Source organism: Panthera onca, chromosome B2 (assembly GCF_046562875.1).
Source record: "Panthera onca isolate mPanOnc1 chromosome B2, mPanOnc1 haplotype 2, whole genome shotgun sequence".
Lineage (NCBI taxonomy): Eukaryota > Metazoa > Chordata > Mammalia > Carnivora > Felidae > Panthera > Panthera onca.
In genome coordinates, this window is record NC_138343.1 from 63,635,797 (window position 1) to 63,662,341 (window position 26,545).

Consider the following 26,545-nt stretch of genomic DNA (forward strand, 5'->3'; position numbering starts at 1 on the left):
CATCTTGCCACTTCTGTTTCCTTTCCTGCCAAAGTAGGGTAATAATGTCTAAATCAGGGTTTTTTGAAATTTAAAATGGCGTATATATATACAATTTCTATAATATATATGCAATTTATAATAATATATAATTTATGTATAAAAATAAAGTATTGAGGCTAAAGCTCGTTATTGTAGTTGTTAGGCTATTTTCATTATTTTCTTCTGATTACTAGACACAGTTTGCTCTTCAGGACCAATAGAATAAATTTTCATAAGTACTGTATATGGCCCTTAAATGTAGTGTTTTGAAACTGAAGACAGCTAGTTTGTACCATATTCCTATCAACTCCCCCAACGCCAGCTCCTGTTGTTTTTTCCCCTTGCTTTAACCATCTCCAAATTGCTTATTAACCTTTTCATTTTCACTGATCCTTTTGTTGCTGACCTTCCTTTCTCACTACTCTGTTCTACTTTTTAGAAACCTAGAAACTATCTGAGCCACTAATATCTTCTTACAAAATGATCTTTCTACATCTGTAAAGTCATTGAATCCTTGTTTCTTCTGATCCCAACTAACATATACACCGCATGCACCTGTACCCTTTCACACTTTTGGCAGTGGTCTTCTATAGAAATGGCTCATTATTTCACATTACTTGTCTCTTTCAGATTTTTATACCTTGTTTTTTCTCACCTGCATCCCTAAAACAACATTAAATAATTTGGTGTAATATACATATATGCCTTGTTCCTAATTACTTTTTATTTTGTCAAAATTTTAATAACCTACATTAAATAAAGAGGATATTTTATATAAAATGTGTACAATCATATTCATTGAAAGTAAGATATTTCTATAAAAAGCATCTCTATTTTATGGACTAATAAGAAAAAAACTATAATTTACAAGACACCATCAGTTTTAAGATGTATTTCATTTCATTAATGTTGAAATATGAAGAAAAATGTAACTTAGGATCAATGAGATACAACGTATATAGTAGATACTGTTTTTAATCTTACTAAATTTTTTGTTAGAATTTCCATGTATTCTTGTTTGCTTGATGGAAACTTTTAAATTTTCTTACTTTCATAGTTTCTGTGAGTTACTTTTTGCTTTATTGCAGATATTGTGAAAAGTATGAGACAATTTTTCTTGCTTTAGTTCCTCCTAAATGTTTAATGCTTTTATGATTACATAACTTGGATCACCTTTACTTAATAAATTCCCACCATGACACAAAGATGAAACATCATTTGAATACTTGAGAGGGCAAACATTTCTTCTTTCAAGAAGAGAGAGCTATACGAAAAGTTTCTAAGCTTTTCTCCCCACACACAGAATTTACATGTTAGCTCTCCTCATATTCATGCTAGTATATGTCATGATGTAATAGAGCCTCTGACCTTGTACTGTCAGTTCACTTTACACAGTTTTCCCCCTTACCTTATATACCTTTGGTTTTATTTTGTCTTAGCTATATAGAAAAACCTCATTTCTTTTTCAGTTTTTCTATCCATTATATTTCCCAGCCCCCTATTAATTACTTCACTTTCTTATGATCTCTCTTATTATCTTGTTTACTCTGAGAGAGTATGTTGAGGTGGGTGGGATAGGTATCCAGAAATGAGTGTATATTAGTATTTTGCATACCTTACAACTCAGTTGGGATAAAAAAGTCGCTGTATTTTTTTATTTGAAGGAAGATAGTTCTGTGTCCACTTGAGGGCTACAACTCAAGGTCGATGTCTGGAAATCTGTTAGACCTCGGCTGTCTTCTTGGAGATGTGGAGTATGTCTAGGAGATCAGAAGGAAAAAGAAGGGATTATACAAACTGATCTTTCTACCAATTAAAACATTTTAAGGAACCCAAGCTCTATGTAAATGATGTAAAATAGTAATAGAATAATATTTTGTTTGTAAATGTTTAGTTTCTAATGTAATAGAATGTCCAGGAAGTATTGTTTGGCTAATCCTTACTCACAGAAGATACTGAAACTTAGTTAAACTGGTTGAAGTGATTGTCAGATTATTTTATACCTCCTGAGTAGTTCTTATTTTTGGGGCTTGTAGATTTTAGGGAGACTTTGGGCCATCACGTGCAGGTTTTTTGTAGGGAGGGGATCCATAGCTTTCAGCAGAATCTTAAAGAGGTTAACCCCAAGGGAATAAATCCTCTTTAGAGTTTTAGGTTAGCACTATTTCTTTTTTATCTACTCTCCATTGTGATTCTGATTGTAAATCATGAAAACCCAGGAGTATTTGGAAACTCAAAACAAAGAAAATTTGGTCTTGAGCTGTTACTGTTGGAAATGGCAGTGTTGTTCAAGTGGTGTATTTAAAACAATAATAAAACTGCCCATGAACTACCAGGAAATTACTTTTAGGAAGATGGTATTATTTTCACAGAAAAAGATATTAGAAAACTGTGGGTCCACATAAGTTGAGTAAATGTGAGGAATTAAACATATACTTTGAACTTTAGTAATTTCATAGTTGTGATTTAAATTATTTTCCTTAGAAAATATATCTTGCAAATAATAAATGTTACCTGGTATTTGTTTGTATATACGTGTGTAGGTATGTATATGTATGTGTATATGGGAATTACTTTTTTTATATGAGTAATGAAAATACTTGATTTTTCTTTTTATTTTAGTGCATGCAAGATATGGGAAATACTAAAGCAAGACTACTCTATGAAGCCAATCTTCCAGAGAATTTTCGAAGACCACAGACAGATCAGTATCCTTTAAACTTTATTTATTGTAGGTTTAAAAAAAAATTAACTCATTTTTATACTTCATATTTTAACTGTATTTAGAAAGTTGCGAACTTACCATGATGTTATTTATTTATTTATTTATTCATTTATTTATTTATTTATTTATTTAAAATATTTTGTTATGTATTTTGAAAGAGAGAAAGAGTGTGCATGCATGAGTTGGGGAGAGGGCAGAGAGGGAGAGAATCCCAAGCAGGCTCTGTACTGTCAGATCTTGGAGATCAGAGAGACCATGTAGAATAATACTACTATAGCCTTGAAATGAGCAATGATGAAGTTATAAATTAGTGCATTAAGAGTGGACAAGAAGGAATTGGGAAGAGTGCAAAGAAATTGGGAAAGCAGGAGCAATTGGATTAGATTAAAACTGGCTCTGTTTCTGAAGAAGATACTGGGATGACCCCAGATATTAAAGCTTGCCTGAGGTTCTATGGTGAAGTAAAACATATTCCCAGGCAGAAAGTATTCAGTACCAGATGAAGGTTGAAGGGTCAGAAAGGAAAGGTGATAAGCCATGCTTCATGGCTTTGGACAGGTTGAGGTGTCTGTTGGACATATACATGGAGATCCCCATTTAGTAGCTGGAAACATGGGTCTGGACCTTAGAAGAAAGCAGGAAATTCAGTGCAGATTATAGAGTAATTTAGCATGTAGGTAATACAAAAGTGTGGGGTGAAGTTGTGTTTACCCAGGGCAGTGGTCCTGTATTCTTTTTTGTGTGTTTTATTAAAAATCTTGGGAATGCTGTTTTCTTTCTCCTCTGAAAAATGGAGGCCTAGGGCAGAACCCTGGAATAGAGCATGGCAGAAGGAAATAGATTAGAGCAAAGAAGTAATGTCCTGGGTTTTTACCAGTTGCTTGCTAGTTGTATTTATTTCTCTTCTCTTTGGTTCTCACCCCACAGGCTGAGTTGACGCTCAAATGGAAGAATTTTCTTTCTGTGGAAGTTTGTGTGTGTGTTGGGGTCAGTTTGGTTTGAGTTGTTTTTTTTTGGACTTCTCTTGAAGATTACAGGGTAAATTCTTGAAGTTCTTGAAGTTTTTGGTAGTATCCTTTATTTGGTATCTTGTGGGTGAAAGTGGCTTCCAAGTTATTTAACATATCATCATGATTCTGTATTTTCAAAGAAGTCTTGAAGGTATTTCAGAAAGGACTGGATGTAGTTTTTTGGTATTCTCTTACATTGAACTGTTTTGTTTTTTTCTTTTAATTAATTAATTAATTTTGAGAGTGAGAGAGAGGAGGGTAGGGGCAGAAAGAGAGGAGAGAGATGTGCAGAACCCAGTGTGGGGCTCATTCTCACGAACTGTGAGATCGTGACCTGAACCAAAATCAAGAGTTGGATGCCAACTCCTGAGCCACCCAGGCACACCTCACATTGAAATGTTCTATCCACTGTTTCATATATGTTGGTAGCAATACTATTTCTTCTCAAATAATTACCATCAATTTTATGATGAACCTTATAGAAATAAAGGATTAATGAGGTAGTGAGTTATTAATTCTGTTATTATTTTCGCTGATATATTTTTAAATGTTTGGTACTTACCTAAAAATTTCAGGAGAGATAAGATTTTTACAGTGAATTGATTGGTGTTTGGTATCATTACATCCTCGACCTTTGACACACTGAAGATACAATGTTGTGAACAGCAGCTGATGTAGCTTTACTGCTTAAAAAAGGTTAGCGGTGTGCTAGGCACTAGCTTGGCATTTTATGTACATTATCTTTTTTCTAATTCTCAAAATAACTCAGTGAACTAGAGCATAGTATTTTCCCTTTTGAGGGCGTGGAAAGGTAGGATGTTCAAAGAGTTATTAAGAAATTTCTCAAAGCTTCCAGACTTTTCCTCCTGTAGACGGGCACTTGAATATTTTTAAATGATGATAGTCTAAGTAAAATCAGTGTTGCCACTTTTGAGTCTTGATGGCCTTCAACAATAGATAGGCTTATGGTTTGGGACTCTTTGCAGCTAGATCATAAGATTTAGATATAGATTTTAGCTTCTAAGTAGCTGGTGTGATTCATTTCGGGCTTTTGGATTATGTATATTTTTGCTAACATGTGCTCAAGCATGCTTATATGATTTTTCAAACTAAATTTACTTCTTCTAAAGCATTTAAAAATTATGGTCATATTTATATGAGGTGTTGACTTACTGTTCACAAAAAGATAATCTAATGGTTGTCAGAAACTACTTAAAGAGGGATTTTGTCGAAACAGATTTGATGACACAAAGATGACCACTGCGAGTTTAAGATGACATGCCCTGGGCCATGAGACCAGTCCCTATATCCAATATAATACTGTGGCCTTAAAATTGTTTTTACCTTAAATATTATAGCAACATCACTTTATTCCCTTTTTTAAATTATGAAACATTGTGATTTTATTAGGGAAACTAGTAACAAAACTAGTCCCTGTTCTTTATTTCACGAATCATTCTAAATTTCATTGTTCTTAGAAAAGCCTAAAATTGCTGCATTTTTATTGATTTAAACATTGTTGCCTTACCCCTAGAGGCAAATGGAACCAAACTGAGTAAAACTCACATAATATGGGCCTTACTGAATTCTTAACAAGATTTGTCACTTTTTAAAAGCTTTACAATTTACAAAGTTATGCAAAAGCTGCTGTGAAAGTACAATTTCTCATGTGGGATGTGGTTAATTATAGGCTGCATGTACCAGTGCATGACAAATGATAAAGCTTTACATTAAGCTTTTCATTATTAGGATATTTCATCTTATCTAAAAACTTTAATTACTTCAGTTCCATGAGGTCTATTGTGCACCAAAGCTAATCAGCAGTTCTTCTCCTTTGAGCATTTCAAGATTTTACTGCTGTCAGTGGGAATGTGTCTGGAATTGGAAGATTTTGTTCTTTGGAGTAAATATTAATTTAATTGTCTTTTAAAATGGTATCTTTAAGAAAAGGAAAACAATCTCAAATTACAAATAAATACATGTTAAAATACAAAGCAATGTTAAACTTCTGTGGGGCTTGTATAGTATCATTTGTTAGTTTCGAGGACAGGAACAATTAAGGGTGCTGTACTGAATGTTTTGTAACTATAGGCATGGGGAAGACTCTGGGGTATTTGTTTTTGTTTGTTTATTAAATCCGAAATCAACCACTTAAATTTGAATTGTTAATATATTCCTTTCCCTGATTTCCTGAAAATATTGTTGTTCTATTTCTAATTTTTTTGGTTATATTATTGATCTGTCAGTATAACTAAATCCTTATGTCTCAAATGACACGTAGAGAATAGAAAATGAAGATGAGTATTGATTGTTCTCCAAATTCATTTGTCCTTTTATTGTTTCTCAGTTCATCTATTTAAACTTGATGACGTGCAAATCATCTTAGCCCTGAACGTGGTAGTTGCTGTTCATTTCTTCCCTCAACTGTGATAATAAGAGCTAAAAATTAAATAGCACTCACTATGTGCCATACACTGTGCTTAGTTCTCTATACACACTAGCTTGTTTAATTCTTATAATAATCCTGTGAGATGAGACTTTAGTGTTATCTCCAGCTTAAAGGTGAGGAAACTGAGATACAAAGTTATATAACAACAAAACCTAACTTCATTTATTGAATTCTTACTGTCTTTTAGGTACTGCAAAATGCTTTATATATATTATTCCCATAACTCTCAACAACTTTGTGAGTTGAGTATTATTATGTGTTTTTTTTATTATACCTAGGTATGGGTTCAGCAGATTAGCTGACTTCAAGGTAACAATAACAAGTGCCTACTGGTACCAGAAATGAGGGTGTATGTTGGAGACCATCTTCTTTGAACCTTAGTACTAGAGTCCACATATAAGGCAAAACTATTGTCAAAATGTCCACTGAAAATTCCTTAAGATGTCTGTAATGATAATTTGTAGACACAGACTCTCTCTATAACTCCAGCTTGTTTTGCCCTCGTGGGCAAAATTGGGATACAATTCAGGAATCAGTAACTGCAGGCTTATGAGCCAACTCCTCTTTCTGTAAGTAAAGTTTTATTATCATGCCCATTAATCTATGTATTTTCAAGGCTGCTTTGGAGCTACAAAGGCAGAGTTGAATAATTGCAGCATAGACCAACTATCCTTCAAAGCCTAAAATATTTACTGTCTGGCCCTCTAAGAAAAATTTTGCTGATCCTGGGAATAAATCATTGTTTCTTTAGGTGAATTAACAATGAAGAATTGGCATACATTTGGAACCTTGTACAAATATACATAAAGACCATAGGATATGTTCTTGCTTTAAGGGGTACATAGGAATGGATAGCAACTGAGGACATAAAAATCGTGTTTCTTAAATCACGGTCCTTTCTCAGATGACTCCCAAGGAAGTTAAAAAATGCACTTTGTGGTGGGCTTTGATTGGTTTTTGAAAAGTAATATTTAAGGGGTGCCTGGGTGGCTCATTTGGTTGAGTATCCAACTTCAGGTCAGGTCATGATCTCGTGGTTTATGGGTTAGAGCCCTGCGTTGGGCTCTGTGCTGACAGCTCAGAGCCTGGAACCTGCTTCAGATTCCATGTCTCCATCTCTCTGCCCCTCCCCTGCTCATACTCTGTCTGTCTCTCTCTCAAAAATAAATAAATGTTAAAAAAAAGTAATATTTAATAACAGGAAGACCCAAGTGAGTTCTTCTGCTCTAGTGATTACTTTAACTTAATTAATTTAATCTTAATATCCTTGGAAAACAACTCAACTTTCATCTCAGAATTTTAGGAATTGCTTACTTTTTAGATAATTTGTGATAAGGTTTCTTATAAGCAGAACCAGATTCACCTAAATTTGCATTATTTATATAAAATATATTAAATATAAATTAAGATTTCACTTATATCTGTTATTTCTGCAAATTCACAGCAACATGTATTTTCACTAGATGTTTGTATTGTTTTTCACTCCAAAAAAATTGTAAACTTAAAATATTTGTCTTTTTCAAATTTAGTATTTATAAAACCATCATAGTTTTCAGTATTTTAGTTTTACTGTTGGTTAAACTATTTTATAAGCTCTGTTTCTAACCTTAATGAGTTTTCTCTCTAATAGTAATTTTTAAAATCATAAACAGTGATCTTTGTCACTGACATTTCATAGATAAGAGTACTAAATCTTTTCAAGCTTTAAGGTGTAGTATACTCTAAACAATATTTAAATGAATGTTGTTTCTGTCTTTAAGAAGGAAAAATATTAGTATTGTCCTCCTCTCTGATATTTAAATATAAACATTTTAATATAAGAATTTAGATTTCTAAAAATTTTCTGTAGTTAAAAGAATAGCTGTATATATATATATTGTATTATATGCTATATAATACATATTTAACTGTAAATATAATTGCTGCTAAAATATTTATACAAATGTATAAATATATATATGAATAACAAATATATTCCATATCATCTGAAATGAAAATGACCTCAGTCTAAGTGAAGTCTATTTTCTCTTTTTGTGGAGGTAAGTAGTTGTCTCTAACAGTGAAAATTGCTAAGTATATCCATGTTCATACACCTAATCCAAAGGGCCAGATTTTTGATTGTTTCATTTTTTCCTGTTAAACAGAAAAATGTAATATTGAACTTGTATTTACAGTCATGAGCTAACCTAACATTTAGCTGATTTACATGTGAAATAGTTGGAGTAAAATAACATTGCATTTTATGAAAATCTTGGCATATTGGCTGCTAAAATTTTCACATAGCTAAATAAGCAGCCCGATCACATCTTTTACTTAAAAGGGTCTCCCAGGCTACTTTGAAAATACCATCAGGGCACCTGGGTGACTCAGTCGGCTGAGCTTCCTCGGCTCAGGTCATGATCTCGCAGTTTGTGAGTTTGAGCCCTGCATCGGGCTCTGTGCTCTCAGCTCAGAGCCTGGAGCCTGTTTTGGATTCTGTGTCTCCCTCTCTCTCTGCCGCTCCCCTGCTCACGCTCTGTCTCTCCTTCTCTCTCAAAAATAAGTAAACATAAAAAAAGTTTAAAAGAAAATACCATCCAAATTTGACAGTCTCTAGATTTTAAAAGTATTTATTAGCATTAACTGAATGGTTCACAGATGAACTGGTGGTGATCAGGAACATTCTGAAAGGTAAATGCCAGATATTCCTGGTTTTGAATCACAGCTCTCTCTTGTACTATAAGAATCTCAGAGAACTTTTTAAACTTTCTATGCCACACTTGTAGTTGTGGAACGGCACCTACCTTATAGGTTGCGAAGAGGAGGAGCGGAGATAAAGATCACATAAAGTGCCCTTCACAAACTATCTTTAAAAATGGCTTTCAGTCATTCAGTTTACTTAATAAATTAAATGTTTAGATCTCCTGTCTTGCCTTCCCTGGCCCTCTTTGAGTGCTTTCATAATGCCTCAACTTTTTTAATATCCACTATATATTGGTCTGTCATCTGTTATCTGTTGCCTCAACTGTCAATTTAAAAGGCGTTTATTAACTTCAAATAAGGAGTTATTGACTGAAAATGTATTGTTTTACTGCTTCAGGTAACTTATCTTTTGAACAGAAGGATGTCTTACTGGGGATCTACAGAGAGATTGTATTTCAGTGTAATTCATTTCCTTTGTAATTCTGTGTATTTTATTTTATACAATTAAAAGCACTGTCCCAGAAAGAGTTCGCAGGCTTTGCCTGACGACCATAGGGGTTCATGGTACTAAAAAGGTTATGAATCTCTGTCTGATGGAAGAATTCCCATTTTAGTGAAATTCAATAAAGCAGTGATTGAGAGGTAAGAGAAGTCATCAATATCAGATAACTCAAAACTCTCAACTCCCACTAGAAGTGGATCACTCTGTCTATGTATAAGGCTAGTCCAGCCAACTTCAGAAAATTAAATAGTACTAACTTTGGTTGTAGTTTCTTGACTTCCCCATTCCTCAGCTTTGAAAGAAAAAAAAAATGGCCCTCATTCTTCTAATATACAGGAAATCCTCTATAATGCAACTAGGAGAAGCCTGTGGGAAAGAACAGAAGTATTGAAATCACAGTTGTTTAGTTTTTCCCAGTTGATAATTATTCATCTGTGATGCAGAAATAATATACACATGACTGGCTTATGGAAGGATTAAAGGAAACAAAGTAGGGACAATACATAGCACAGTGTCTGGTATGTTATGGGCACCACATGGCTATTAGTTTCCTTATACTGAGAGTTTAAAATGAACTTTAATTGAGTTTGGTTGAAGGTGGAGGTTTGGGGAGTGTGGTGGTATTGAGAAATGTAGTTACTTTTTTCCTTAGAATTGGGTTGGGTGGTTTTGTTGAATGGAGAAAACTTCCTGAAAGGGATAGACTTTGGTTGGCAGAAAGAAAAGTAGGTTACAGAGTTTAGTTGCAGAAACAGTGTGAGAGGAAGGCATGGACTGGGGAGGAGGAAAATTGAATTTAGTGTGTAAGCTTTGTGGAAAGGAATGAATAAGGGGATTGTACGTGCCACTGAACTCATGCTTTTCCTTAAGTTATCTGTTTTCAGAGCAGTGGAATTTTTCATCAGAGATAAATATGAAAAGAAGAAATACTACGATAAAAATGCAATAGCTATTACAAATGTAAGTAAAATCTTCATCTCTATTACCAATTGATGTTTGTTGAATGGATCTCAAACTTTTTAACATACAATGCAGCTTAATTTTTTTTATTGTAAAAATATACTTACATACTTTTAAAAATTTGAATATTGGAATTTTTTGTCACATGTTTATGAACTCTCACAAAGCAGAACTCTTGATTCAGAAAAGAACACATTCTAAGTGAAAGTCTAGTAACTGTTAAATGTCATTTATTAAGTTAATTTATGAAATTTTTAAAAAGATAAGATCACTAACTGAAAAAGAGGGGAGAGAAAATTATTTCACTCAATTCTGGAAATAAATGAAAAAGAAACAAGGCACTTTATCCTCCCTTTACGGCTTTAGTGGCTGTGTCCAGACATATGTATATTAAGACATGGCATTTTAATTGATTACTATCAAGTATTTTGATACCTAATAGTTGAGACCTTACTGTAATGACAAAGTATTGTATCATTGTTTCTTTTTAGTTTTTTTCTGATTAATTTTTCTCATTCCAGTTAATTACAGTTTAAGGCTAATTGTCTTTATTGTTATAGACATTTTTTGGCCTTTGATTCCTAGATTAATAAGCAAGCTATAAAAGATTAATCTTGTGGTTAAGTCATCTATGTATCAAACAATTTGGAGACAATAATTTCATTTTGTATACAAACTGGGTTTTTCTTTTCAGTCCATACAGAGAAGCAATATACTAAAAAATTAATCAAATACTAACAAAATAAGGATATTTTGATCATGAAAAAGTCTTGTTAAAAATGTTTAAAACATCATTAATGTGTATTTTGAAACAAAGACACCCTTGTGTAAGAGTTTGGACTGCATTGAATACAGGAGAGGAAGTCTTTTGAAAGAATGGTAAAAAATTGACAGTATTGAGAATGATATTTATAATGTCCATAAAACAGTCTAATTGTAGCACTATGGGGGAAGGAAAATAGGCTAAGTTTAAAACACAAGTAATATACGCTCATATGAAATTTTAAGAAATCATTTTAGTTTATTTTATAAAACATGGCTTTACATTAAATACCCTTTTAAAAAAACTAAACATTTTTGTTCTTTTTTATTATATCTATATTGATAGTATTTTTTTATCATGACAACAGTTTGGAAAAGAGTTTTATGTAGTAGTGTATAAGAAAACAGTTTTATCTTTGGATGATAGCTGTTGCTGTGGAATTCTGCCCCCCCCCCCCCAATGTGATAATGGTATTATGTTCAGTTAAAAGGATTTCTTCATTCATTAACAGATATGTACTGGGATAAAATATTTAGGAATTGAGTGCCAGGATATCTATAATTCTTTTTTTTTTTAATATATATTTTTTAATGTTTATTTTTGAAAGAGAGAGACATCGTGAATGGGGAGGGGCAGAAAGAGAGAGAGGGGGAGACATAGAATCTGAAACAGGCTCCAGGCTCTGAGCTGTCAGCACAGAGCCTGACGCGGGGCTCGAATTCTGAACAGCAAGATCATAACCTGAGTCGAAGTTCGATGCTTAACCGAATGAGCCACCCAGGTGCCCCTCTGTAATTCTTTTTTAAAAGTTTGTTAAAATTTCCTGCACCTGAGAATACTATTGTATTAAAAAGGGGTCATACACAGTCCAAAGCTTGGCACTTCAGGTGTATGCTGTGTGTGCTCTTCGGTTGTGTTTTGGCTGCTCTTTCCCACTGGTCAGTCCTCTGCAGAACTCCTTGCCTGCAGTGAGGGAGTGTTTGGACATTTAACTAAGTGTGCTTTGATTTGTTTGTTGAAGTAACCCTGGATAAAAAAAGGACTGGGGAAGCCTGATCCCAAAAAATGAAAAAAGGAAAAGGGAACAACAAAAAAACCCAAATACATAGAGAATCAAAAAACTAAGTCTGATTCCAAATAAAGAGAAAGAAAAAATAGAAAAAAAAAAGCAGAAGAGAAAAAAGAAAATGCAAAAGCCTGATTCCAAAAGAGAGAGAGAGAGAGAAGGAAATGAAACAAAGTAAACAAATGAGGAACTATGAGCCTGATTTCAAACAAAAAAAGAAGGAGGAAAACAACAACAAAAAGAGTTGTCTGTGGGTGCTTGAGGTTGCTGGCTGTGCTGGACTGGAGAAGAGGCTGGCTGCATTGGCTACGAGTCATCTCGCCCTAATAAATAAGCAGTTGCCAGGCACAGAGGGGCAGGGTTTGGTGTAAGTGGGTCCTGCCTCTATTGGGGGCTGCTGTGTTGTTTTCTGAAGTCCCACTGTATTGGTGTTGAGGGGAAAGTGGTGCCACCCCAATCTCTCATGCTGAGACCAGGGGTTTCAACCCCCACTGTTCAGGCAGCCTTCACAGAATAGAGAGGGAAGTCAGCTTGCCCTGTGTCAAAACTCTTGTGCGGTTTTTTTCTTTGGCATGCGGATGGGATTCAAATCCCAAAGTATTAAAGGACCCCCAGCATGGTGTGGATCTGTTCCCCTCTTCTGGAATAGAGCCTCTCTGCCCTGTTGATGAAAGGCCTTTGGCTGGCACCTACAGGGTCTTTTGTCTTGGGGAGGTTAATAAACTCTCTTCCGTAAGTAGTCCAGGAAGGGGACTATTCTCTCCCAGTGCATCCTGGAGATCGGAAATCACTACACTATGCTATTCACTCTGGGGCCAGCTCCCTCCTCCCCAGGAAGACAAACCACAGCTTCTCTCCAGAGAAAGTCATGGACTTGCAAAACGTCAGAGTTTCAGCTCCAAAGGCTATTTGCAAAAAAGAACTTGGATCCTATTTCTTGCTCTCCATTCAGTCCATGGTCCAGAGAGGTTTTCCTCTTCTGCTAACTCGAAACCACACTATCTCCTATCTCAACCCCTGTCTCTTTCTCTCCCTTTTGTCTCTTCATAGAAAGTGTTCTCTCCCCTCTGTGGCACTGCTGTCTTTCTCTCCCGCAATTCACATCTACACACCTTATACCTGCCAAGCTGTCTCCCTCAAACTGTGGAGACCCTTCTGCCACTCTGCAGACCAATTTCCTGGATGTTCCAAGTAATTTGACCTCAATACAGCTGTGTTTGAGGGACAAGTAAAGCCCAGGATCTTCCTACTTCTCCACCATCTTAACTTCTCTCTCTCTTAACTCATTTTTTAAATGGTTCATTGAAACCTGGCAGCTGAGTGTATGTGTGCCTTTCTGTGGAGAGAGAGAACAAGCATGACATAATGTTAACATTTGATAAATATTGGCAAAGTTTATAGAGATATTCATTCCCTATTTTTTATATTTTTTGTAGGCTTCAGAATGAAAAATTTAAGGTGAAGGATTGTGTATTCTTGAGTTTATATTATTCATGTAGTGAAAATTTAGAAAAGTTTACAAAATTCACATTCAACCCAAGGGTTGAATCTATTCATTTATATGCAAAATGATAATTTTTTAAAAGTTTTTATTCTAGTAAGTTTAAAATATTCCTGTTTCACAGTAATCAATCTGTAAGTAACTAATCTTATATGTCACTAAGAATTACATTACATATTTATATCCATTGTCTTTAGTAATGGATTAAACATTCATTCAAATAGTTTCTTATCACTTGTGGTCACAGTCTTCTAGTATACTAAACCAAAAGAGCATGTACCTTTGCTTTTAGAGAGAGTTAATTTCATAGTGAGGATGAGATTAGGTTAAAAAAAACACAAGACAAAGTATAAGTATCTTATATCTAAGGTACTTGAGCATTAGTGCATTTAAGGAATATCTAAGGAAGGACAGTTTGAATACTAACTGTGCTAGTTATACTCTTATAAAGAGATGTCATGAGTGGCTATGAAGCTTGATATGACTGTTACCCTGATATTAAGTGGCTCCAAATTGCTTTACCTTTACAGCTTTTGTGTCTGATTTTTATAGTTTTTTGGTCTTCTCTTGTTTTAGCTGGTATTTTTTAGTGTTGCTGTTATTATTTTCTTATTTTAAACAAGAGTAAGGGCCTGAAGATTGATGTTGGTTCTCTGTGTAAGGCAGTCATTTAACTTCTTAACCCTTTTTTAAAAAAAAAAATTATTTTTTAATTAAAAAAAATATTTTTTAAATATTCATTTTTTGAGATAGAGCAAGCTGGGGAGGGGCAGAGAGAGAAGGAGAGAGAAATCCCAAGGAGGCTCCTCCCTGCTAGCGCATAGCCAGATGTGGGGCTTGAACTCAGACTGTGAGATCATGACCTGAGCTGAAACAAAGAGTCGGATGTTTAACCAACTTAAGCCACCCAAGCACACCATTTCTTAACTCTTAAAAAAATAAACTGATACATTTCTTGACCTTCTGAAACATAAATATTTTAGAGCATTGTGGCAAAATACAGTACAATAAACTATAGGAAAACAGTGCCAAAGGGTTTTGTCATTTTTCTGTGATACTGCCCCCTCTGCCTGCCAGGCTATTTAATGAGTCTGTGAACTAAGCCCCATAGGAATCCATCATGTAGAGTATGAGAAGCTAAGATGGTACTTCCTTCATACCCAGAGATTTATTTGTAGTCGTAAAAACTGGCTGCAGCTAGCTGTTAATAAATATGGCATCTGGTCATATATACATGGTGCTTCTGAGAAAGCAGGAAGGGATGTATGTGCTGCTTTGTGGAGGGAGCTTATGGTATAGGGTATATGGTTTGAGTGCTGTGTGGTACCATAAGTGTGAATTAAGGAAGGAAGGTTAAAGGGAAAATGCAAAGTTTAGATAAGACAAAAACAAAGGAAAATATGTCCCAAGTAGAAATGTTTTGGTACTACAGTCAGTATTGTTTTGTAGCCTCAAAGAGAAAAAAATATATTTTATTTTACTTTATTTTATTTTGTACCTTTTTTTATTTAAAAAAAATTTTTAATGTTTATTTATTTTTGAGAGAGAGAGACAGACCGTGAGCAGGGGAGGAGCAGAGAGAGAGGGAGATGCAGAATTCGAAGCAGGCTCCAGGCTCTGAGCTGTCCGTACAGAGCCTGACACGGGACTCGAACTCACGAACTGTGAGATCATGACCTGAGCTGAAGTCAGATGCTTAACTGACTGAGCCACCCAGGTGCCCTATTTTTAAAGTAACTGCATGGTGCTGGGCACCAGTGTGGGTGGGCATAGCATAGCAACCCTCACTCATATCGACCCTCAGTACCTCCCTTCCTCACTCCTGAGATCTGTGCTAGCCTCTCATTTTGAAACTAGTTATAGAATTCAGAGATTGGCTATTGAAGTTCCCTTGGATTGTTTCTTCCTTTATTTGTTCATTTCATCATTCAACAAACAAGCCTTGAATGTATACTATCTGCAAGGCACTGAGATTGAAATGACAATCTTTGTTTAATGCTAGCTTACTCTCAAATATTATCCATATGTAATGTACCCGTACAATGAGCTATATTCTAAAGCACAAAGTAGTATCTGTTATAATAGAAGAATAAAACTGCTATGGGAACACAAAACTTAGGTAGCATTAGTTAATTTTCACTGGGAGAATTTTTAAAGGAGGTATGTTTGAAATTATCCTGAACAGAAAAGTAGGATTTCAGCAAAGAGAAAATGGGCTGAGTGTTAATAATGCAGAAAGGACATCTCAGGTTGAAGGGACATTTTATCTCATCTGTGCCAAAGTAAGATAAGGAGGAAAGTGAGTTCAGGTATATTATTTGGTATTTGGGTTTGGTGAGTAGTCCATGAAACTGTCTTGTCTAGTGAGTGTAAAAGGGGACTATACAGCATGGGTAGATGACGAGAAAATAAATATATGAGGAAATAACTCTTGAAAGGCAAATAGTGATTGTATGGAAGATTTGAGTGCCAGACTTCTGTTTTTGAGTAAGGCATGGTTATTGTATTAATTTTCTCTTGTTACTTAACAGATTTCTGGAAATTTAGTGACTTCAAACAGTACAGATTTGTTTTCATACAGTTTTCTGTTGGCTTAGAGTCTGGGCATGGGTTAGCTCAATTCTCAGCTCAGGATGTCACCAAGCTGAAATTAAAGAGTTGGCCAGGGGTGCGGTCTTGTTTGAGGCTCATTGTCTTCCAAGCCCACGATTGTTGTCAGAATTCATTTCTTTGTGCTTGTGTGACTAAGGTCCTATGTTCTTGCTGTCAGATGGGGACCACTCTCTGTTCCTGGGGGCCATCCTCTGATTCTTAACAGTTAACCCCATATTATGCATAGCAGCTTATTTCTTCAAGACCATTGAAGAATTTCTCTCACACTTCAAATCTCCTATTTTAGGAAAGGCCCTGCCCCCTTTTAGTGGCTCACCTGATCAGGCTAGGCACACCCAGAATAGTCTCCCCTTTGATTAATCCATCATTAACTATTGGGATCTTAATTACCTCTGCAAATTTCTAACCTTTGTTATGTAACATTCTAGTCAAAAGAGTCCATCATAATCACAGTCCTGCCCATACTTAAGGGAAGGGCATTATATAAGGTATGTATACCAGGGGGTAAGAGTTGGGGTGGCCATCCTAGAATTCTTACCACAGTGGTACACAATGAATCTGACCTCCATGCTTGTTACTTAATTGATTGAGTGATAGGGGAATTTGAAAAACTTTGAGTAAAGAAATCTGTTCTTTCTTCCTCTCCCCTTCTCCTCCCTAACCAGTAGTGAATCACAACTGGAAGCACAGTGATTGAGTTGCTAGAAGATCTAGCAGGTCTTGAGTAGATGGGGCTGAACTCTGCCATATTAATTGCTCTTTTTCATCAGCTTTTCTCTCTCCCTCCCTGCCTTCTCCCTCACTCTCTTCCCCTCCCTTTTCCACCCTCCCTCTCACTCCCCCACATATATTTTTATATTCACATTATTTATTTGCCATCATAATGATCAGAAACAAAAAGGAAGTCTAGTAGAGCAGTAAAATGTGTAGATAACTGTAGTTATTTAATACTGACTGCTTGACTTCCTTGGTTTTGTCTTGGAGAATAGTTAATAATCTTTGGGAGTTGGTGCCTTTAAGATGAGCACTTGCTTGTTCTCGTTTCAGTTTATCTTACATATTGCTCACCTCCTTTTCCACTTCTCATCTCTCAGAAGCAACCTCTTGAACTCCATTTGAATTTGAATTTGTAGCACACAAAGATTTTAATTCTCCTGTCTGAATTTCACATGAAATTACTTTTGTAATCAATTGCCATATAATTGAATATTATATAAGAGTTTAAAAACAAAAGTTCACTTGTTTTGTTATGTATGTGTATGTATATAAAGACTAATAGTTAATACAACAGAAGTAAAATTAAATTCATTATTTCAACCTAGAAATTATTATAGAAGTAATGTTTCTCTATTACTATAAAAGTGAGTTAGCACTAGTAATTTTTTAAGCTCTGTAATTGATGATTATATAGTTATTTAAGATACGTGAGTAATTTCAAGGCTGTGAGTTGCAATGAATTTTAGATGTTTTCTATTAGGGATGAGAAACTTAGGTGAATAATTAGGTAGTGAATTGGGATTAGTATAAAATAGCAGTTTCAAGTTGGCTTTCTTTGTTAATTCTTTTCATTATAATTTTAGTTTCCTCATCTGTGGAATAGAAACGATCATGGTCTCTGTATTTCATAGTACTGTAAGAGTTAAATAAGATAAGGCATGCTGCATTTTTAAAAGGATACCTGGCACACATATTTAGGGTGCTTAATAAATATAACTTATTGTAATGATTATATTGGAGGAAGGTGATAGGAGGTTGGAAGTGACAAATGACTTGAAGCAGGTAGATAATTAAGAAATTTGAATACTCAAACTTAACTATAAGACTTTAGATCACTGGCACAATTTTGACTTAGAGTTCTTTGATTAATCCCTCCATGCTTTAGTCCACCCTTTAATTATGGTCTGCCAGTGACTTGATGTGGCAATTAAAGGACTTGTATTTTGAAAGTTTTCCAAAATCGACATTTCTTTGTTACTTATGCAAAGATTTTCAAGTTAGTATATTAAAATTTAGGCTGCTTCTACATATTTGGTGACTATCATTACTTAGTTAAGTTTTATCAAAATCTCTTAAGTGGCCTATTGATGAGTTTAATTGATGGTGTCTTTTGTATGATTTATTTATTGGTGCAATAAGTGTATTTTCAAGTTTTGTGTCAATTATATGGACATTGGGAATCATACTTTTAAGATGATTTCTGGACTCCTGAAACACCTGAGCTTTGCAGTATATTGAGAGCTCATGAGATAGCCATTTGAGAATTGTTATGATAAAATCTCCACTTGGAAAATATATCCAAGAGTTTCCAAAATGAGTTTGAAGCAGTGTATTGCTAGTGATTAAGCCATAGGGCATTTCCCAGTGGTCTTATGCTTTTCAGTATTTTGGAACACTGGATTTTATTTTATTTTGTTGAAAGAGGTGGTAAGTGGAAAAAAATGGATCAAGAAAATAATGTGATCTTTTCTTGAAAAGATAAACATTTTGCCTTATGGCCTTCAAATATCATATTGGCATTTTTATAATACTTCATACCTTTCCAAATGTATTTGCTCACCTTATTCTGACAGGTGGGAGTTGGAAACCTGTTTTGCCTGATCAGTTTTTCTTTTGTAGGAGGTGAGTTTATGCAGTTGTATTGCTTTAGGAGTTTCTTCACATACAGTTTACTTTGGTGGTGGCCTAGAAAGAACCTCTGGGCTTAAGAATAATTAAAAGAAAGACTCTAACTCATTTATTCCTGAAGGATATTTTTACTAGGTTCCCACGGTGTATTCTCTCATGGATAGAGGGATTGAACAGGAGAAGGGTAAGGAATAGAGGGACATTCAGTCATAGCAACTGAATTTACTGACACTGCCAATTTCCAGCGAAATTTTCTAAGGTCCAAGTCTTGTTCATTCTCTCTATAAAAATACCACAATCCAGTGAAATGGTGCTAATGTGTAGTTAAAAAATATATTCTGAATTTGACAGTAAATGTAGATAACTTAATATGAGATTTCAGAATAGTATGTTAGCAAGCAGCAAACTTACAAAGGACAACAATAACTGCTGAGATCGAGCCTCTTTTTGGTTCATCCTCTGAGATGCTCCCTTTCTCTTTTTTTTGGTTTCCTTTAACATTCAGAAATATTTATATAATGTAATGTGTAGGAACTATATAAAGCTTCTAATTAAGGATATTGAGTGATCCGATTTGCATTTGAGAATGTCATAGTTTGGAGAAGAGTAAGACTTGAGACAAGGAGGCCAGTTAGGACTAATCTAGGTGACAGATGATGGTACTTTCCTATTAGGGTGCTTAGTGATGATGGCAAGAAGTAGTTTTAAGAGATTTAGAACACTCGAGAATATCTAGTTTTCTTTGCCTCTGTATTTTTCCCCCCCTGCCACTCCCCCCCTCCTTTTTTTTCTCCCTCATCTATCTCTATGTTCTTTGGTGTCTCTTACTTCTGATTGTCAATATTTGACCTCTGTTTCCTCATTCCTTGCTCATATAATGTATCTTAACCCTGCTCATTGAAGAGAAAAGAAAAGAAGAAAAAAAGGAGAGAGAGAGAGAGCCAAACCATAAGAGACCCTTAAAAACTGAGAATAAACTGAGGATTGATGGGGGGGTGGGAAGGAGGGGAAGATGGGTGATTGGGCATCGAGGAGGGCACCTGTTGGAATGAGCACTGGGTGTTGTATGGAAACCAATTTGACAATAAATTTCATTAAAAAAAATTTAAAAAAGTGAACTTTATTGAAGATAAAATTTATGTGTAGTAAAAGATAATTTAAGATAGAGTTCATTGACTTTTGAAATATATATACCTTTGTGTAACCACCATAATAGAGGGCATATGTAATCTTTCCTTTCTAAAAGGTTCCTTACTGCCTCTTATTTCCCACCCCTGGCCCAGGTAACCATTGATCTCCTTTTTTTCACTTTACATTATATTTGTCTTTGCTGGAGTTTCATATGAATGGTATCATATGTATGTACTCTTTGGTGTGTGATGTCTTTCTTTTGGTATATTTCTGAAATTCATCCCTGTTTTTGTGAGTACTATTAGACCATTCTTTTTTTATTGGCAAATAATAATTCGTTTTATGGGTATACCACAGTTTGTTTATTTGTTTACCTGTTAATTTGTCCATTGATTTTTCAAGTGTCTTTCCTACTGAAAAACTCTCTCTGTTTCTTTCTAGCTGAAACATAGTATTAAATCTTTTTTAGGAGGGAGCATTAAAATGCTTTCTTAAGTTACTGCTATTTATTTTAATGTTTTATTTTTGAGAGAGAGATTGAGAGAGAGAGAGAGTGCAAACGGGGTAGGGGCAGAGAGAGAAGGAGACACAGAATCTGAAGCAGGCTTCAGGCTCCAAGCTGTCAGCAGAGAGCTCAATGCAGGGCTCAAGTTCAGGAACTGTGAAATTGTGACCTAAGCAGAAGTCGGGCACTTAGCCGACTGAGCTACCCAGGTGCCCCTAATTACTGTTATTTATTAAATAGTTTTATATTCCTACTTCTGAATTTTAAAAGTGGCCAAATCAGTCAGAAGAAGAACAAACACTTTTATAATGAATTACCTTGAATTAGTAACCCTTGACATGCTAAATATATACCTACTTCTCTTTTATATTTTTGTATTTAGCTATTATAGGATTTTGGGGGCAAAGAGGTCTTTATGGTACAGGCTATCATCTTAAGTGCATTTGTGTGCTTTTTTATCTGTTATTTTGTACATAAAGTGGCAATTAAAGATCTCTAGCAAGTAAATGTCCAATAGGATAAAGTAGCTTTGAAGCCAGGGTTTAAGGTGCCTTTTATCTTTTAAAATCTTTTCTTCTGTGTGTAATTTCCATTAGTAGTTACTAAATGGTTAGTTTGCACAATTACAACAGAGCCAACAAGCAGTGTTCAAGGAAAAAAACCCCTAAAGTTTATGGTCTTGGGTTGTGATTCAAGAATTACAACCGTAACTAACTTAATAACAAGCAAATTGAATGAGGACTTATCTCCCAATGTTATTTTGACATTATGTAATAACCTTTCTGTAATAGCACCTTTTATTTTAAACAGTTCCTTAGAGGCACTGTTGATATGATAGGGCAATATATACAGATGTCAGTTTTATGGCTCCAGAGATCTACTATGCATTTGGTAAACATATTTCAGTTATATTTTGGCAGTAAAGAGAGCAGGAAGATAATGCTTCCATTAAAGTGATCAACTATGCATGTAGAAATTGGGTAGGAAGATGTGTGAAAAGGCTTTCAGATGAAATGCATTTTCATATATAAATTGCCTCTGCTGCATATATAACTGTCTCATAATGGTTTAGGGTAATTCAGCAAATACAGCACTGGAAATGGTGTTTGTACATACTGATCTTAAAGAAGGAAGTGTATAAATTGCTTTATGATAAGTCCTGCCGCTGCTTAGCTGTTATATTGCATTAACCCACTCTTTTATCCCACACTTTTTTCTTTTCTTAAACAGCTGATTAAAACTAATTAACTTACTATTTCAGCACTGTTTTATTTTCCATTCTTAAAACAGTTATTACAAGTAAAAGCAGAAGTTCATTTGTGTTCTTCTGCTATGTGAAACAATGTGTCTTCATCTTCAGAGCATTAGTATTTCAAAAGTAATGTTGAGTAAAAGTTTACTATCTGAGAAGCTTAATTATTTTTCAGATACTTATGGTATGATCATACCTGAGTACATATTAAATTTTGTATCATAGTGAACTCTGTTTTAAATCACACATTATTCTGTAATAAATACTTACATTTTTAGAAACTTCACATGGGAATTTAAAAAAAGCAAAAATATTCTCTTCTTGATGCATTATTTCTCTTGGTTAACATACTTCTAAGTGCTTTTATATCTCAGAAATAGGTGGGTTTTGTTTTTTCCTGTGCCTGTCAGTTCTATTACCTTCTTTTCATTTTGTTCTTCTGACTTTTCATCTGCATTCCACAGATATCCTCCTCTGATGCTCCTCTTCAGCCTTTGGTGTCCTCTCCTTCTCTACAATCTGCTGTTGAGAAAAACAAATTGGAGGTATGGTAGTGTTCTAGCCAGCTGCATTATGTAGTGTTCAGTGGTAAATAAGCTTTCTTTTGCTGTGTGTCATAATTTGGGAGTGGTGTAATAGTTGTTTATATTTTGAGTGGTCTCAAGTATTAAATATATTAAATATAACAATTTCTAGAATATTTTCCTATGCCACCAGTAGGATTAAAGAAGTTTGATCCGTTTCATTTCAGAATGACAGATTTATTGGTACTATAGATATAGCTCAACATTTAAGAAGCAATTTTTTTTTGTTGTTTGCATTACTACTTTATACTTGTAGGATTTTTTTTATAGTTGCTGTTGAATTCTTTGATCTATTAAAAAAGTCTTTCATTGAAAATGTTTTCTTTAGAAGATTCTATTTTAAGCATTTGAAGAAAGTGTCAAGTTTCTTTTTTTAAGCAATAGTAGCCATCATTCAAATACAGTAATGTAGATAATAGAGAGTTATGACTATGGAATCATCAGTGATAATCGTTAGAATGTGTTTGTGGTTAGAGTGAATGGTAATGATTCCTAATGAGGAAAACATAACTTTACAGAAGTTTCTTATGCAGTATCATTTTTGTGCTGTGATTGACATTCACTCACTATGCTCTTTAATACAGGAGGCATACTTTTGAAATATCTTTAATTCTTAATAAACATTAGCTATAAGGATTAGGATGCATTCTAAGTAGAGAAAGCATCTTGTGAAAAAAACCCTGTGGGCAGAGTGGGTTGTTTAGAGATTTGTAAGTAGATGGCATAGCTAGAACATGCATAGGATAGGGAGAGAAGTGAGAGAGCAGCTCACTTCTGAGCCTTCTGAATGATTTTGGTCTTCACTCTGAAGGCCCTGATACTACAATGATGAACTTTAAGGGTGGAAAAGGTAACAGGATCTGATTTTCTTGTCTTCACATTGTTCCTCATATCTATGGAGAATAAATTATGTGTTGATGGGTGTGCAAAAAGCTTGAGAACTTGCTTTAATCCATGAATAAAATGATGGGAGCATGTGCTAAAATGGAGGGAAAGAGAATAAAAAGGCGAGTGTAGTTTTAAGAGATTTTGAGAAGATGGAATCCATGGGATTTAGTAATGAATAGATTGTGACGGTACTTTGGGAAGCCTTGATGGCTTCCAGTTTCTGGCTTGAGTATCTCAGTACATGATGGTTCTATCCGGGGAGAAAGGGATACAAGCTGAGGGTGAGGAACAGGTTTGTGGAGAACAGAGGCAAGGGGATGAATTAAAAGTTGGATATGACTGTGGGACATCCAGGTATCTAGTAGGTAGTTGAATATATAGGTCTATAGCCCAGAGGAAAGATCTAGGCTGGGGGAAGTGGGAATAGATAGAGAGGGATTGAGAGAAGGATTAAGATTATAAAGCAGCCCAGGGAGAGTGTGTTGAGTGATAAGAGGAGAGTTCTGAGAATAGAAAGCTGGGTACACTTGAACTTAAGAGTTAGCAAAGGGAATTCACAAGGAGTCTGTAGGGGACAGTTTTAGAGCATGAAGTACATGGTTGGAGTGTTGTAGGTACTTACTAGGTCAGCACACAGACCCAGGAAAGAAGCACTCTAGGAGTATGGATGTTACCATGAGAAAGTGGAAGAATGTCAGAGGCAAATTTTGCCTTTTCAAAATTTGCTCTGAAACTATGCTTTCATGTAAGAAAAAGAGTGGAAATCCTGAATATACCTTTGTACTGTGGTTCCTACCTGCAAGTCTTAGAAAGCAGTGGACATTGGTGTTTCAAGATGGTGGCATAGGAAGACCTGGAACTCCCCTTTTCCCACGACACAACAAATCTACAACTACACATAGAACAATTTTCTCCAAAAAAGACACTAAAACTAGCTGAACAGCTCCTTCACAACAAAGGACAAAAAGGCCGCATTGAGATAGGTGAGGCAGAGACATGGAGCCACCCCTGGTGCTGTGATCCACAGGTGAAAGGGATCTCACAAATATGAAGAACATCCCTGAGGAGTGAGGAGTGAGTCCTATATCAGACACCCCAACCCTTAGGACCTGCACTGGGGAGATGAGTCCGCAAAACATCTGGCTTTGGAAACCAACAGGTCTTATGTCCAGGATACCCAGAAAACTGTAGGAAAGTATGACTCTACTCTTAAAGGGCATATGAACAGTGACTCACTTGTCCTAGAACCCAGTGCAAAAGGAGCAAGTTGAAAAAGAAGCTCCTAGACCATATGTGAAAGAGATTTATTGCTTAATTTTAAAGTGTCTGTTAGAAGGACAGGGGTCAGTTGGATCTCTCTTTGAAGACAGGTACTAGGCAGAACCATTTTTGTACTACCTCTACCTTGCCAGTGCTGCTCGCCCTGCTCTTCTACACCCCCACAGTCCCACCCTACCAAATTGGATGGGTTGGTTCTTCCTGGGCTGGTGCTGTCCTGTGACCCTGCTAAAGCCAAGAAACACATGCATTTCATACAGGGGACACCCCTTGAATGCCTGGCTCTGGTGGCCAGTGGGCCTTGCATTTTTGATCCTGACGGAAGTGAAACAAATTGGAGGCACAATTTGTGGCAGGCTATCCCCCCCCTCCCCCCAAATACATAGGGCACTACACAAACAGCTGACTGAAACATACTCTCAGTCTTCCTATGACCACTCCTTCAATACTAGGAGAGGTCACTATTTTTCCTAATAGAAACAAACGGAGAATTAGGCAAATGAGGAAATGGGAATATGCTCCAAAAAAAGAATATGGTAACATTTTAGGGGGAAAAAGTCTTAATGGCGATAAAGAGAATTCAAAGTAATAGTCATAAAGAATTCAAAGTAATAGTCATAAAGATGTTCATTGATATTGGGAGAATAATGGATGAAGGCAGAGGATTTCAACAAAGAGATAGAAAATATTAGAAAATACCAAATGGAAGTCACAGAGCTGAGCCAAGGAATTAAGATGACAGAATAGTAGGGGGACCCAGTGCTTGCTTTGTCCCTCGAACGCTAGATAAATATCAAATCAATCTGAACACCCAGGAAACCGATTTGAGGAATCACAAAACAAACTGCACAACTAGAGGGAGAGAAGAGTTCATATCATGGAAGGTAGTAGGTGCAGAGACTTGATGTGGTGGAGAAAAGAATTGCCAGTACTGTGGAGGTGAGGGAGCCCTGATCGGGGAAAAAGGGGAGAGAGAGCAAGAGTGCAAGCAGGGTTCAGGGCATTGCACAAGAAAAACACTTCCCCGAAACTATTGACAGGGAAAATGAGAAGGGCTTACATCTCATGTAAAAATGCAAGTTTTTACAAGCAGCAGAGCTCAAACTCTGAAGTTTTAGAAATCCGGGCCATCACTGGGGTGGAGCCTGACAGGTGTACAGGGGCTCCTGTGTAGAAGGAGGGCAGAAGCCCAAGAGCAGGCAGTGTGGTCTGAGGATTCCCTGGGTCGCTCTGGGAGAGGATAGTTTCCCTTCTTGGAGTGCACTTGGGAAAGGTGGCACTGCCTGTCAGGGGACAAAATAGCCAGTGGGTGCCATTGAGCTGCTCCATTTATTAGCATAGAACAGAGGCACCTGCTGAGGGCAGCTAACCTGGATGCTGACTTTTTCTGTGCTATACGATGAATTCCAGGCCCCTGCACGTTGTTGGGACTGCCCTTTTGGGACAAACTGTCACCAGCCACAGGGTGATAAGACCCTCCCCCAGATGATGCATGGGTCTGTGCCATCCCAGGTTACTAAAATCTGGAGTTTTGAAACTCAGCTCATGTACCAGAGATAAAATACAGGAACACTGCACCACTGGGTGGGCAGATGGCTAGGACACAGAGTGAAAGCAGGAATCTGAGATGCCTGGGACACACAAGGGGAGATTGTTCACTCATCTGTGAAGGCTTCCTAAACAGCAGCGGGCATAAACTTCCCTCTCTGGGGACAAGAGAGTTGGCTGACACCATTTTTACCCCTGCCCATGAGCACAGATGGATTTCAGTGAGCAGGACGGTGCCCATAGTGGAGGCTTGAGCCGCTTACACCAAACCTTGTCCCCCTGAGCTGTGTAGGTGCTTTTTTAACCTGGGCAAGTATGCCTGAGACTCAGAGCAGCAGGCCTCTCTCCCAGAAGACTAGCATAACTGCCTCCCTCTGCCCCCCCCCACTGCACACACCCAGTCTCCTGACCATGGAGTGCTGCAAAGCTTTAGCTGTAGGCA

The 26,545-nt window shown here is 36.1% G+C and overlaps 1 protein-coding gene across 6 annotated transcripts in view; it reads left to right on the forward strand.

Moving 5' to 3' along the window:
* SMAP1 (small ArfGAP 1) overlaps window positions 1–26,545 on the forward strand; it is a 206,648-nt gene that overhangs the window by 74,058 nt on the left and 106,045 nt on the right. For 5 of the 6 annotated variants that reach the window (XR_013555666.2, XM_078447065.2, XM_078447064.2 and 2 more), the window contains exons 3-5: window positions 2,644–2,729; window positions 10,274–10,349; window positions 22,270–22,350. Coding sequence is in view for 5 of the 6 variants with exons in the window: in XM_078447065.2 (XP_078303191.1) it covers window positions 2,644–2,729; window positions 10,274–10,349; window positions 22,270–22,350 (243 nt within the window). In the remaining variant the exon portion in view is untranslated. The remainder of the gene's footprint in view (window positions 1–2,643; window positions 2,730–10,273; window positions 10,350–22,269; window positions 22,351–26,545) is intronic. The other variant, XM_078447062.2, reaches the window with a different exon arrangement.